General features: G+C 36.3%; 1 protein-coding gene across 5 annotated transcripts; it reads left to right on the top strand.

The window, feature by feature from the left end:
* Positions 1-897: 897 nt before the first annotated feature.
* LOC108135263 (choline/ethanolamine kinase) lies at positions 898-9,761 on the top strand. 5 transcript variants are annotated; one of them, XM_017255934.2, is made up of 9 exons: positions 898-998; positions 1,059-1,234; positions 5,561-5,667; positions 6,056-6,416; positions 6,488-6,640; positions 7,174-7,565; positions 7,953-8,021; positions 8,331-8,754; positions 8,871-9,761. In XM_017255934.2, the coding sequence occupies exons 2-9, from the start codon at positions 1,214-1,216 to the stop codon at positions 8,931-8,933; spliced, it is 1,590 nt and encodes a 529-aa protein (XP_017111423.1). In that variant the 5' UTR covers positions 898-998; positions 1,059-1,213; the 3' UTR covers positions 8,934-9,761. The 5 variants fall into 5 exon arrangements, 4 of the variants coding, with proteins under 4 accessions (XP_017111423.1, XP_017111424.1, XP_017111425.1 ...); XM_017255935.2 differs by having other exon boundaries at positions 919-1,234; XR_001773893.2 differs by lacking the exons at positions 898-998; positions 1,059-1,234; positions 8,871-9,761 and adding exons at positions 4,898-5,181; positions 8,168-8,256 and having other exon boundaries at positions 8,331-8,420.
* Positions 9,762-13,514: the final 3,753 nt, after the last annotated feature.

A 13,514-nucleotide genomic window follows, 5' to 3' on the forward strand; every position in this document is an offset into this window, starting at 1 on the left:
AAGCTACCGATGACCGAAATCTGTTAAGATGAACTGGAGATAAAAAATTAAATTGCCATACAAAAAATTTGAAAAACGTTTTTACACATTAAAAAAATGGTACCATACAAAATACTTTGAGTATCGATCTGAGTCCATCTGCGCCAGAAATCAAGGTTTGATCTGGAGGATTTCATCGATATAAATTTGTAAGCCAGTTTATTTGAAGATAACTTTATTGCTGAGACTAGTGTTGCCTTCAAATTTCAAAATCTATTCAGCAGCCTTTGACTTGCTGAACTGCTAAAATTTCAGACAGTTGAATTTGTATAGAACAGCTGACGAACCGCTGATCGAATTTAAGCAGGACTGAACTTCCAGTTTTAGGTTTTTACGTCATAAGAACTTTAAAATTGTAAATAAAAAATATTGGAATCTGATGAAAAAAAGACGGCCAATATAGTTTATAGTACAGCGCGGGGAGCTCGTGCCCACCGTCACGAAATATATACGGAAACTTCCAGAAAAGCTTTTGTAAACATATTTTTGAAACGCAATTGAACGCCTACGACCTAGAAAAAAGCCAGCGTAATAAAGCTAATCCAAAAATATTTCTTTTTAAAACAGATACAAACAACAAACAGGTTTTGGTTCGCTGTCAAGGCTTAGATTCATGCTTATATTTATTTGACAGCTTTTTTCGATATATGAGGGATTTCTAAAATTCATAAATTTAAATTTCGAGAGTATTAAAAAATGATTGTGTTATTTTTCAGGGCTCCCGATATCGTAATTCAAAAACACAACTGATAAGATAGCAGAAGAATTGCGAGAAGAAGCGAAGAAGAGAGTTGGTAGTTCGCTCGCCGTCTCTCGCTCTCGTCGCCACTGTTCCCACTTAAAATAAGCTTTTGTACTGGGCGCCGACGATCGAAGGCGGCGAGTGTTAAGTAGTCGAACCTACAGTGTTCTCGCAAGTAGACGTAGTCGCGTTAAAACAGAAACCGAAACTGAAACCCGTAAATGTGACTAAGCCCGTGCATGTACTTAATAATATAATATTGCCATTGTTGTTGTAGCTATATTTAATACCAAGTGACGTCGAAACAACGGCCAATAGCAATCCGTTCAAGTGCTTTTAACCTCGTCCCATATTGTTGTTGTCTGACGAAGCGTGTTTGTGAGTGCCTGCCTACCGAAATTACCAACGAGCATAAAGCAAGAGAGGAGGACAATGTCCACAAACCTGCAAAAGGTAAAAAGTTTAAAATTGCAGGCGTCGCTTAAACATTTTCTTCCTAGCGGTTTGCAAGTGTGTAATTTGCCAACTTTTTTCCCACACAGTTCGTGCAATGACCTCTGTGTTGTTTTAAGCTTTTCTTACTCAGATCGTCACTGTTTACTGGAGAGTTTGTACTTATTATTGTCAGAAAACCACGCTAAGAATTTCAGTAAGTTATGGATTAAATTTGTAGTCAAATATTGGTACATAATACATAAATGAAATAGTAATTTTTTTTTTAATTCTTTTTGACTTATTAATAATTTGACAGTTCAGAATTACGCTTTTAATTTTTTTAAAATCGGAAAACGATATCACATAGCTGCCATAGGAACTATCAATATTTTTAAGCATATACGCAAGTAAATCATAGGGTATATGAACTTCAGCTCGCCGAAGTCTGCTTCCTTTCTTGTTTCGATAAGAAAACGGGATTGTACGACATCACATTGTTATTCTTCAAGATTTGTGGTTTTTCTTATAAGTTTTAATGAGCTTTTTCTTTTATAGTTCATTGACCTATTATCATGTAACCATCACCTACACATCCTTTTGTTGTTTCTGACTAAATCTCTCATTCCATCTAGAGTTCTTGCGATCCCTGGCTGATTCGCAATCGCACAGAAAGTTTTCTTATCGGCCCTCGTGGATCACTTCTTCGTAAATGGGCAATGACTCCGACCTTTATTTCCTTTTATCAGTAATTAAGCGTATAGTCATTTTGTATATTTCTTTTTTGAATCGCGTGTGGGCTCACCCGGTTTTCAAAAGTGAATTCTGGCCAGTCTAGATTATACATATGTCCGAGTGAATTTGACAACATTGTTGCGGTTAGATAGCTACCATTAAAGTCACGTGTTTTGTATGTCATTGCGCAGTTACCATCTCAATTGCAGTCTGATAGATTATTTTGCCAACAATTTCCCAACGTTTCTCATAGGGTAATTTGAGTTGAAAATTGTGTAACAGTTAGACGGCAGCTTGTAAGATGTTATATTTGGGGTTTATTTTCTTGATCTACCCGTCCGTGTAAGCGTCCAGAAATCTCACTGTTTTTGGTCGGTATTTATTCGGTTAATATCTACCGACATTTTCAAAATCAAACGAATATTTAACAAATTTGTAAGAAAAATAAACGTAAACGAGAGTAACAAGTGCCAGATAAATGTGCCTTACCGCCAGATGGCGCCTTATCTTTATTATTTGCCGCACTGTTGCGACATCTGATTTGGAAAATGGATTAATTTTTAAGTTACTTAACAAATTGTCAATTGTATGTACTGTCTGAGACATTTTAGACTGTAGGTGTTGGACTCTGTGTGTGTGTTTTTCAGTCATATCTATCGGTAACACAAAAGTGATCAAAATCAAGTCTATATCTTAGAAGTAATGTGTTTTTTAAGTCCTATGCTTCTTAGGGTGCTGCACGCTTTTAGCTTCTAGTGTTTTCTATGCTGTTCGACAGATGGCGCCACCTAAACTTCGACTGTTTTGTAAGGGGAATATCTAATAGTCGGGAAACTCGAGAATAGGGTTTTCTCTTGTTTTTTTTTTTAAATATAGCGTAAGTGGGAAATTTTTGAGGTTTGAAAAGTGCTTGCTTACACAAATAAATAAACAAGTTCAGATGTAAATCTTTCTATCTGTACGTATGGGCTTTAAATCTCATTAGCACCCCTTTAACGTTCATTGTTAAGTTCAAATTGACTTTGTTTTCACTAGCATTCTGGTTTCTTATCACGATACGATACAATTTGATTTACACGGATCTCCATTTCAAGCCCTAAATTTAGGGTATCATTAAATAATATAATAATTAATATTAACACCATTAACCGATTATTGTGTTATCTTGATGGCAATTAGATAAGATCTAACAATTAACAAGTGCTCATAAATCATGCAATAAAATCACGTGTAATCCCTAATATATATATATATTATAGAATATTGATTTATTCGAAAGTAGAGTTATTTTATATCTACTTTATGGGCGTAACTTTGCTATAAACATAACAAAAATTATCTTCCTAGATTCTATTAAATTGCTTTAGAAAACCATGTTTTTTCTAGAAGAGACGTATATGACGTGTGCGGTCCAAAGTCACTAACGTTTAGTAAAAGCTAAGTTTGCAAAATCTAATCAATTGAATTTTTTTTTGGTAATCTGGATTATCATTTAAGAAATGACCTACATAGTGCAGCCGTCTGTGCGTAAAATATTTTGCATTTACAAAGTTGCACGTTTTGCAACAAAGTTGCACAAAATAAGTAGTTCTTCTACGATTTTTTTCTTATTTTGACTTAAATCGTACCTTGGTTTCACACTTAACGCTCAATTTATGATATGGTTAAGATTGATAACTTTGAATACTTCGTTATCATTATATAATAGTTTGCTGATAAGTACGCAACATTTTATGGTGACGATAAGACTCAGTAACTTATAAAGTTTATTAGCCATTAGCCATATTTCGAGGGGCAGATTGCCAATCTGGCCACATCTGCGTTTTCCCGAAAGGGGGGTTCGAACCTCAATAACAGGCGAATGGATTCATGTTTTCGAAACTTTAATAACATTTTCATACAGTTTTTAAATTTTTAATTTTTCTGAAAACGCTTACGTGTTGACGAATTTGGCCAGATTCAGAAAACTTTACTTTCGATCAACTCTTTTTTTATCGCAGATTATTTATTATTGGTTTTTCTTTCTTCAGAGCGAGGAAATAGGTTTCATTTCAACAGCATCGGGAATATGGACAATCAAAACTGGACAAACATGATAAGAATGTGTGAGTTTGTTCGTATTGCTGTAAATTTTGGGTGGAAAATTTTCATGCGTGTCATGAAGGTTGCGTGGAATTTTCCACGGACTATGCGAACGCTTCTGCTGCTTCTGTCAATGTATGGCTTTTAGTTTTGAAAACATAATAAAAATGTGTGTACATAAACCGTACAATATCGTACGTTCCAAACACTTAAATAATATTACATTTTTACAACCTAGAACGTTTGCATTTTTGAAAAGTACGTTTGTCCAGAAGCTCAAATTTGAACATAAAGATGTTTGTTTACGAAAAAAAAACAAATAATTAAGTACATGTACATGTATTTGTAAAATGTTTTTGAATTAATATAAGCATACATATGCATCTTACGGGACTACTGGCGAGTCGGCGTCCAGTTTGATCGGATAAATCGCAGTAATTAAATGTACTTGACCATGTCAACGCCGCCATAGGCCTGAACATACATAAAACTGTAGATTACTAGCAGGTGTGTGGTTAAGTACTAATCTTATCTGTAAAATGCTTCTAACGGAGTGTTGTGAAAAAATTACATGCAATTCTAGCCTTCAAATCGGACACGTTTACCCACTCTTTTTACCTGCCCTCGCCGACGAACATCTGTTGGAAATCTCAGCGAGCGAAATCCTTTTCGATTTCTACCTAGGCGTCTATGAGGTGGACATATGTTTACAGTTCCAATCGTTCGGCGGGGGTGGCGCCCTCGGTTCATAGAAGCGGTGGTGGTGGTGCTGCAGAGCTACTACAGCCGCCGAGAGAGCGAGAGCGGTGCGGTTCGGATAGTATTTGTATGTCGGCTACCCCTGGGCCTTGGTCTTGCCACAATGAGTCAGTTTGTTTTTGTACGACCAGCTGGGCACTACTTATCGCTTAGAGTTGAGCCCGACCGCAAGACTTCCTGTGTGCCTTCGCCTCTTGTTTTTACATTTATATAACACGATTTACATTATACACACATTAATATTTGCATACACTGCGCGTAGCATGAGACAGCGAAATCGTAGGAACAGTAAAGCACTGAAACGTCGCCAACAGCAGGATAATATAGATCAAAACTGTTGTTTGAGCAAACGTTGCAACTATGATAATATTTGGCAGCATTTTAATCGCAATGTAAGCCCATGTTTAAATAACAAATATTTCTTTCCAAATTTCATGATATGATTTAACTTGAAAACCATCGAATTGTGTAAATTGCAGTAATCCCTTTGTTTTTATAACGTGTCGCAATGAATTTTAAACTAGATTTTCTTTTATTGTCTGGTGATATTTAATCAATATGTTTTATATTGCTTGTTTGCGCCTCTAATTGCATTTCCATTTTCGTACCTGCAGTGTTTTTGTTATTTTTAGTACCAAGGCAATTTGTTTTGTCGATTTCTCGCGTGCCCTCAGTTATTTCTCTCCTTGTGATTCTCTTTCATGCCGATTTCTCTCTGGCATTAATAGTTTCTTTCCTCAAACCACCCATCACCTTCTCTATTATTTTCAGGCCACCCCTGAGGAAATTCGCCAAGCGGCCGCTCGCATTTGCCGGGACTATCTAACCGGACGTTGGAAAGTGGTTTCTCCAGAGAATTTGGTGGTCAAGCGCGTAAGGTAAGAAGACCTTACAGATTTAACTTTTTTGAAGTTAACACTTAAAAAATTAAAAAAAAAATAATAAAATTAAAAAACATACTAAATTAATTTCTGAATTCAGAACAACCATTAAATGCCAAAGACGAATTTAACCATTTTGAAATATTAAATTATTCATTTTCCAATCCCGTATATATCAATTAAAAGAAAATGTTATTTTTGTTTTTGATACTTTCTTTCTGCGTACAAAGACAGACAAGAAACCGGAGTTTCGTGAAAACCTGTTTGTTTTCAAATTCCAATTTGTGAAAAATTGTACTTGTACGTTCGAAGTCACATTTCAACAATTTTTCAATTTAAAAATTAGGAGTCGCACTACAAATTTATAACCACTTTTTGCTTGCAGTGGAGGTCTGTCAAACTTCTTGTATTACGTAAGTCTTCCCGACTTAGATGACTTAGATGAGCTGGAGGAACAACAACAGCTGCAGGCAAATGTCAACGTCAGCAAAGACGTCATAGCCACCACAACTTTGTCCAATAATAGCCCCGTTTACACACGCGACCATGCAGATGAGGCCAGGCCGGTAGGCGTGTCATCGTTGGCTCCGGAATTGGCAAGTAATGACGATGGCGATAATGACGACGATGATGACGACGCAGCAACTATCACCAAACAGGCGCACAAGCGTCAGCGGTTCGATAGCGATAGCCGCGACTCGAGTTTGATGAAGCGATTGCACGCCCCAAAACAAGAACCCCGTGAGGTAGGTCATTCCCTGCAGAGCCTGGCTCCTTAGCTAGAACCTAATACCTGGGCCATGATCTTAAATTACAGGTCCTGCTGCGCATCTATGGACAGACCCATGGCGATCACGCGCTGGACAGCATGATCAAAGAGTCGGTGGTGTTTGCGTTGCTCAGTGAGCGGAACTTCGGACCCAAGCTGCACGGAATCTTTCCCGGGGGACGCATTGAGCAATATATTCCTGTATGTCGAGCCTTTCTCCGTAGATTAGTTGGCAAGAATATTATATAGGAGAATATTCTGTTATTGTTACCAGTTCAATACTGGTAGTCGTTTTTGTTGCGCAACCGCTACCGAAATACAAAATTTGACCAAATACTGAAACCGTTATCGAAATAGTTATATTGGTTGTAACCATTAATAGTAACCCAAACCTATAAATGATTCGGTTTTAATCCCTGGTTTTTCCTCTCAAAAAGTGTAAGAAAAACTTTATTATTAGACCGTCTAACTTAATAATATTAAGTTAATATCCGTAAAAAGTTTAATCAAAGCGATTACTTAAAACGATTCACTTGTAGCAAAACTTATTTCTCTCTCTTGCAATTTAGGAAGCATTTGCGAATGAAGTCTATCGCAAGAGACACACTTATAAAGGTACCACAAAAATTATTTGTACATGTATGGACTTCAGGTTGAAATAGATTACTCTATTATCATTTTGACGACCATTAATACAACAAATTTAATAAAATTTATTTAAACTTTTTATTCAGGCACGTTCCTTAACCACTGCGGAATTGGGAGAGCAACGCATATTAATGAAAGTGGCTGAGAAAATGGGTGAAATTCACAGCCTGAATATTCCCATGTCGAAGGAACCGGATTGGATATGGAACTGTATGCAGCGTTGGGTGACTAGCCTGGAGAACATTATGAAAGGCAATGTCCAATCGAAACCGAAGTCTTCAGTACTGGAGAAGCAAATGGAAATAATGCGCACCTTCGATTACGTGCAGGAGATCGCATGGATAAGATCGGTGATCGATGAAGGCGACTATCCAGTTGTGTTTTGCCACAATGATCTCCAGGAGGGAAACATACTGCTGCGTCAGCCGACGGTTGGACAAAACGAACGCACGCCGCGGGTGTCAATAAGTAGTCTAAGGTGGGTTTAATAACAGGAAATTATAACTCGAGTTTATTCATAAAAGTCTCTTACATACACTAGTTGTATACCATCTTATATTCGTTTTATACTATTTATCCTAAATTCTCCTAAATTTTGTAAATTTTTTTTAGAATATATTTAATGGTTTTCAGTTGGATTTTATGAAATTTCTTAAAATGTGCTGACTTTATTCAGCAGCAGTAATGTTAACGTGAGTTTTTTAAGTTTGATAGAAAAGGTTTACAAAAGAATAGCCTAAAAATTAACTTTTTTCAAATTTGTATTATATTTAATAAATATAATATACAATATAATCATCGTTTGGTGAACTGCTTTTAATCCACTTTCACGTTAAATGACATACATATTTTATATACTTTACAGATCCAATTTCGACGAAACTTTGGGCGATAGCCTTGATGGCAACAGCAACATCTCGGAACCGGAGACATCGTAAGTTCATCTCGATAATTCGAGAAATAAGTAAACTGCTAACCCGTTGTTTTGTTGTGGCCTGCTAACCAGTAACTACTTGAAATTGGCCCATTAGTCGTAAGTCTCTGCTTGCCAGACCCATATAAAACTACCTACAATTCTAGATGGCCCCAATTCGCTGCGGTCGTGATTTGAGTTAAAAAAGTGTGTGCTGGTCAAATATATTTGTTGGCCAAAGCAAAACAAAATACAGGTTATTCATGACATTCAGTTGAAGCGGTGTATATTTAGTGCTAACTATTACCATAATCTCTTCGTTCTACACAGTAAATCGCACAGCATTTCGCCAACGCCTTGTCCAGAGTTGGACACAACGAACGACTCAGCACTCGATGCCAGCTTTACTACCGATAATGAGCCGGATCTTATTATCATAGACTTTGAGTACTGTGCTTACAACTATCGTGGCTATGATCTTGCCAATCACTTCATTGAATGGACCTTCGACTATACCAATCCGCAGTTCCCTTACTTTTACCACAATCCCAGCAATTGTTCGACTGTTCAGCAGCGGCGCGACTTTATTGTGAACTATCTAAAGAAGAACCACGATGAAGAGAACTACAATCCCACTAGCCAGGAGTTGGACAAGGTGGATGCCGAAATCCAGTTCTTTATAATGCTGTCGCATCTGTTTTGGAGCCTATGGTCCGTGGTCAATGCCACGTCGGCTATTGAGTTTGGATATTGGGTGAGTATATAGTAAGCTTAGAAATACATTTCGAAGGAGAATCTTTTTTATATTTATATAAACATAAAAGTGATGTGCTAACAATAAATTTTATTTACTTTTTGTTCATTTTTCAGGAGTATAATGATGCTCGAATTGTGGAATATCAAAAGCTAAAGGCAGCCTATCTGGCAAAATGAAGCCAATCGAAAATCAAGGGTCAAATATCAATAATCTTCACTTAAATCGAATTAGAACCGTAATTAAGTGGCCTTAAATATTGAAGTCCCAAGCTCCCCGCCCGTCGTTGCCCCCTTTTAGAAATAACATTGTACGGCGCTTTACCTAGTTTGCTAGCAACGAGGTTATTACAACACTACTTCAATATTTCACAAGGAAAAGGGAAACCGTTCAAAAAGACTTACTTATTTTTGTATGGAAAAATTAGCTATTTAGAATTGATAAAGCTGATATTAAAAGTCATAATAACAATTATTGCTGTGATTATTGCGTGAGACAGGTGACAGATAAAGCGACAACAACATTTTATATAGTCTGTGAAATGGGACGGAATCGTCCCTCACCCATCTGATTCGATCGAAAGAATTAGAGACAGTACCCAGCACATCCTTAAATATTAAAATCTACGCAGGATAATTTTACCATTATGCATTACATCTTTAGCAAAACACAATCTTTGTTACTTTCGAATTTATTAAATATTCGAATTTTTTGTTTTTAACTCCAAAAATTATTGTCGTATCTAAGTATTATTTTGCATTCAATCACGAGTCCATACTACGCTTCTTCTATATACTAAAAGCTTAGTCAAAATTCCTAACGAAGCTCTTTTCTACTTGATAAGTCAAGGATTTCAGGCGAGTTCTAATTCTCCGCCAGCAACAATTATGTGTTTTTTATGTACCAACCCAACAATACCAAATTCCTTATTAGAAATTAATTGTATGATTTTAGAATTTAAAATATTTCTGCGTATATTTTTTATAAATAAATAAACATTTAAAAACGAAATATAAGTTTTTTTGCTAACTGAAACCTTATGAGATGCCCATTTTTGACGGTGGTTATTAAAGGTTCAAGATCGATTCCATTGGCCAGAATATTTCTGGACAATTTTTGTTTTTGGGATTTGCGGAAGTATCTTCATCTAAGAAAATAAATGAATTGACAGGGAATTACTACAGGGTGGTCCACAAAAAAGTGACGTTTTAAAATGGATTAAAAAAACGTGTGGACGTTTTTCAAATATTTTTTTATTAAGTAACCCCAACAGTGCGGTTTACTTGTTGAGGACCACTTTATTCATATGGCTGCCCCGTCAGGCATTGCAGTAGGTCATCATCATCATCATTATTATTATCATCATCATCATCATCATCATCATCATTTAATAAAGTTTTTATCTGTATCCGATTTTATGCGACACAAAGATATCATAGCAGATTAAGATTGGAAGCTTTCAAACAAGAAAATAAGCTGCCAAAAGGTTGGTCTGCCTAATTTTAGAACTCGAGACTTTATCCAATTACTAAAACACTTTGACATTATTTCAAAACATAATGAACTCGACTCCAACAACTGTCAAAGCGGACCCAGCCAACCGATAGTTAATGCAGCAGCAGCGGGACGTATCGGACGGAAAGGAATGACCAGTGGGACCATTTAGCAATGCTTAACAGGCTTTTCCTCCCCCGCCGTCTGAGTAATTGACCCCAGCATGGTCGTGTCTTGTCTTATCCTTTATATAATGAAATGGAATGTACGCTTCTATGGGCAAATTCAATACAAGGCTATTGTCTGCGGGTATGCTACAGCCAAGTTCCAACTGGTCTAACAGCAAAACTAGTACTATGGCTTAAACACGGGCGCAAACACCGAGCTTGCACACAATTCAAATGTGCCACCACATGTCCTTAGATGTCTGTTGAGAACTAATTAGTCACCGATAAACCGGTTGATGTTATTGATTTGTTGTACAAGGATTGTGGACAGCAGGTGAAGAAAATATCTTGATATTTAATATTAATAAACACAAGGACTAGTGAAAAGTATGAACTAGTGAGAAATGGGAAAATCTATTTAAATATGTTTAATTAAAATAATTCTTTTCTTAGGTTAGGTTAAATTCAGCTTGTGTTAGCATATGTGCCCACCAGTCAGTAGCCAATTAGCGTAGGTGTTATCAACCCGTAATAACGGGCCATGTTTGACAGCCGGGCTGGGTTGGCTAGACTTTTGTGTTGATTCTTCATATTAAGCCGACAAGTTGGCATCGGCATACCAATGTTCTTCTCATACTGAAGGAGAGTAATGGTGCCATGCCTTGTGCCTTAAAATTGCCTGCGATGTTTCATTGTCCGGGAACATCATACAGGATTTCCTGAAGCTAAACTGGTCACAGTATATGCCTTTGCTTACGTGGTTTTCTAATTTGGAGACGTCAGTGTAGACACTGATTGTTTATGATGAGCCCGACTGACAGTGCTCCCAGTCCTCTCTACTTGAACACAGGGCCTAAAATCAGGGACCGCAGTCTAATTAGCTGTCTTCATTAAAGCGGAATATTTTGTATTTGGTTTAGCTACCCAAATAAAGCATAAACATATATCATTAATTTTTATAAAAAAATAGTAAAAATTTTAATAACAATAAAAGTTGCCCTGTGTTATTAACACAAAGTACACTAACTTAAATTTTTAGGCAAAGCGGTTTTTAGCGGTTTAGGATAACGGTTAAGATGTTCTTGATTAAAGTCTGGTACTCAGATCGATGAACAGATACGCCAGCGTATAAAGTTTAAAAAGCAGTTTTGTTCTTACAGCCTTATTGTCAGTTAGCTGGGCTTGTTGACAAATGGAAAACATTGTAAAATTTAACCCGCCAGCTTGCAACTATATTTAATCATTATCAATACTGTAATTGTATATGTAATATTGGGGTTTTGGGGTTTACTTTGGGGTCCTTCTATTTTTTGATCCGAAAAATGCTAGCTCTGCTAACTATAATCACAAAAGATGAAATTTTTTATTCTTTACGCAGGGACTTGGCGTACTTTCACTCACAGGAATCTGGCAACGCTTTTTTTTCGTCAAAGGAAATGATGCCAAAAATTCTTCCATCATGATCAGCAAATGGAACGTTAAAATAGAACGCTTCTCTTTCGTGATACTTGATACATATCTGCTAGCCTATATCGATGGTGTAAATATCGATAAGAAGAAAAATCAGATCAGAATTAAGATAAGAAACAAACAAAACAAGCAAAAATTTATTAATTAATGCGTAATGTATCATACGCGTTCAGCCGAACAATCATGTTGTTTTGGTGAATACATCGATTAATATTGCGCTCAGAGCTGAGTAAGAAGCAAGAATTGTTGCAAGGTGTGGTGAAAATGAAACTCTTGAAACATTTTCCCCTCTTTGTTTCCAACAGTTCGAGTTGTGGTGAAAATGAAACTCTTGACACATTTTCCCCTCTTTGTTGCCAACAGTTTGAGTTCGACAGAAAGGAAGTGTTTGGACAACTTCTAACTTAAGATTACTGCCAATCGTAGGTTGCTTTCAAACGTAAAATGGAGTTGCTGGTAACGTGTTGCAAGCCTGGTTAGAAGGGGAATCGGTTTGAGTCGAATCATTTGAAATTTTAACCAACCCCCACTTTTGCTTAATAAATGACATTTTTATAGGCCAGAAAAGACTTTAAGCCTTTCAATACGCTTAAAATACCTTACAAACCCGTAGAAACCCGTTGCAATGTTGGTGGTCGAGTGAGTGATACAAACTTCGATATTTTTCAGCATTCATTCATTATATTTTCCCATGCTAAGCCTATTAACGCCAACGCAGCTATTTGGCTTGGGAAATTTGTAAACTTTGCGCGTTGGTTACGTTGAAGTTTTGAGCTAGCATTAGAAACAAACGTACATACATAGCTGAAAAAGTAACAATTAAATACAGTTTCTTAAAAGTGTCGCCAAAAATAGCATTTTCGCACTTTCAGCTTATCCGCAACTCAGTACATACAGTATGGACTAAAGTATATATTTTAACATTTCTATTTACGTTGACTTAACGGCATCTCGTTACCAACAAACTCGAAAATCGCGTTCTTTCTTATTTTGAACTTACTTTAATTCAGTTTAAGAACAATATAGTATTGTTTCCTTTCCACTTTTTACACGCAGAAAACACAGCTTTAAAATTTATCGTTTAAGCTGCAAAAAGAGGGTATTACTTTAAAAATGATTCGACCCTGATTTTGGTCCTAAAGCATTCTTTGTGTAATTCTATATAATAAAGAAATATACCCTTGCAGAGGGTATTATAATTTCAGTCAGAAGTTTGCAACACAGTGATCCTATAAAATATATATATTCTACGCAAACTAGTCTCTCAGTTTTCAAGCTATCTACATGAAACTTTCCCTAAACTTCCCAACTTTCTTTCATTTGCAGATACAGATACATAAGTCGGATCGAGCCGGATCGGACGACTCTAGCATATAGATTCCATAGGAACAATCGAGGGAAAAAAATGAAAAAAAATTATAACTTAGGTGCTTTTAAATTTTAGTTTCTTTTTTAGCAATTACGGTTAAAATTTGATCTAAATCGGACGACTATATCATTAGCTCCCGTGAAAAAAACAGAATATTAAAAATATTAACTCAACAAAAATCTGACATCTATTTCAATATCGACAGATATTAAACGAATACATATATACCAACCAAAAATTTGTTTATTTTTATATATTTC

The sequence above is a fragment of the Drosophila elegans genome, unplaced genomic scaffold, assembly GCF_018152505.1.
Source record: "Drosophila elegans isolate 14027-0461.03 unplaced genomic scaffold, ASM1815250v1 contig_397, whole genome shotgun sequence".
NCBI lineage: Eukaryota > Metazoa > Arthropoda > Insecta > Diptera > Drosophilidae > Drosophila > Drosophila elegans.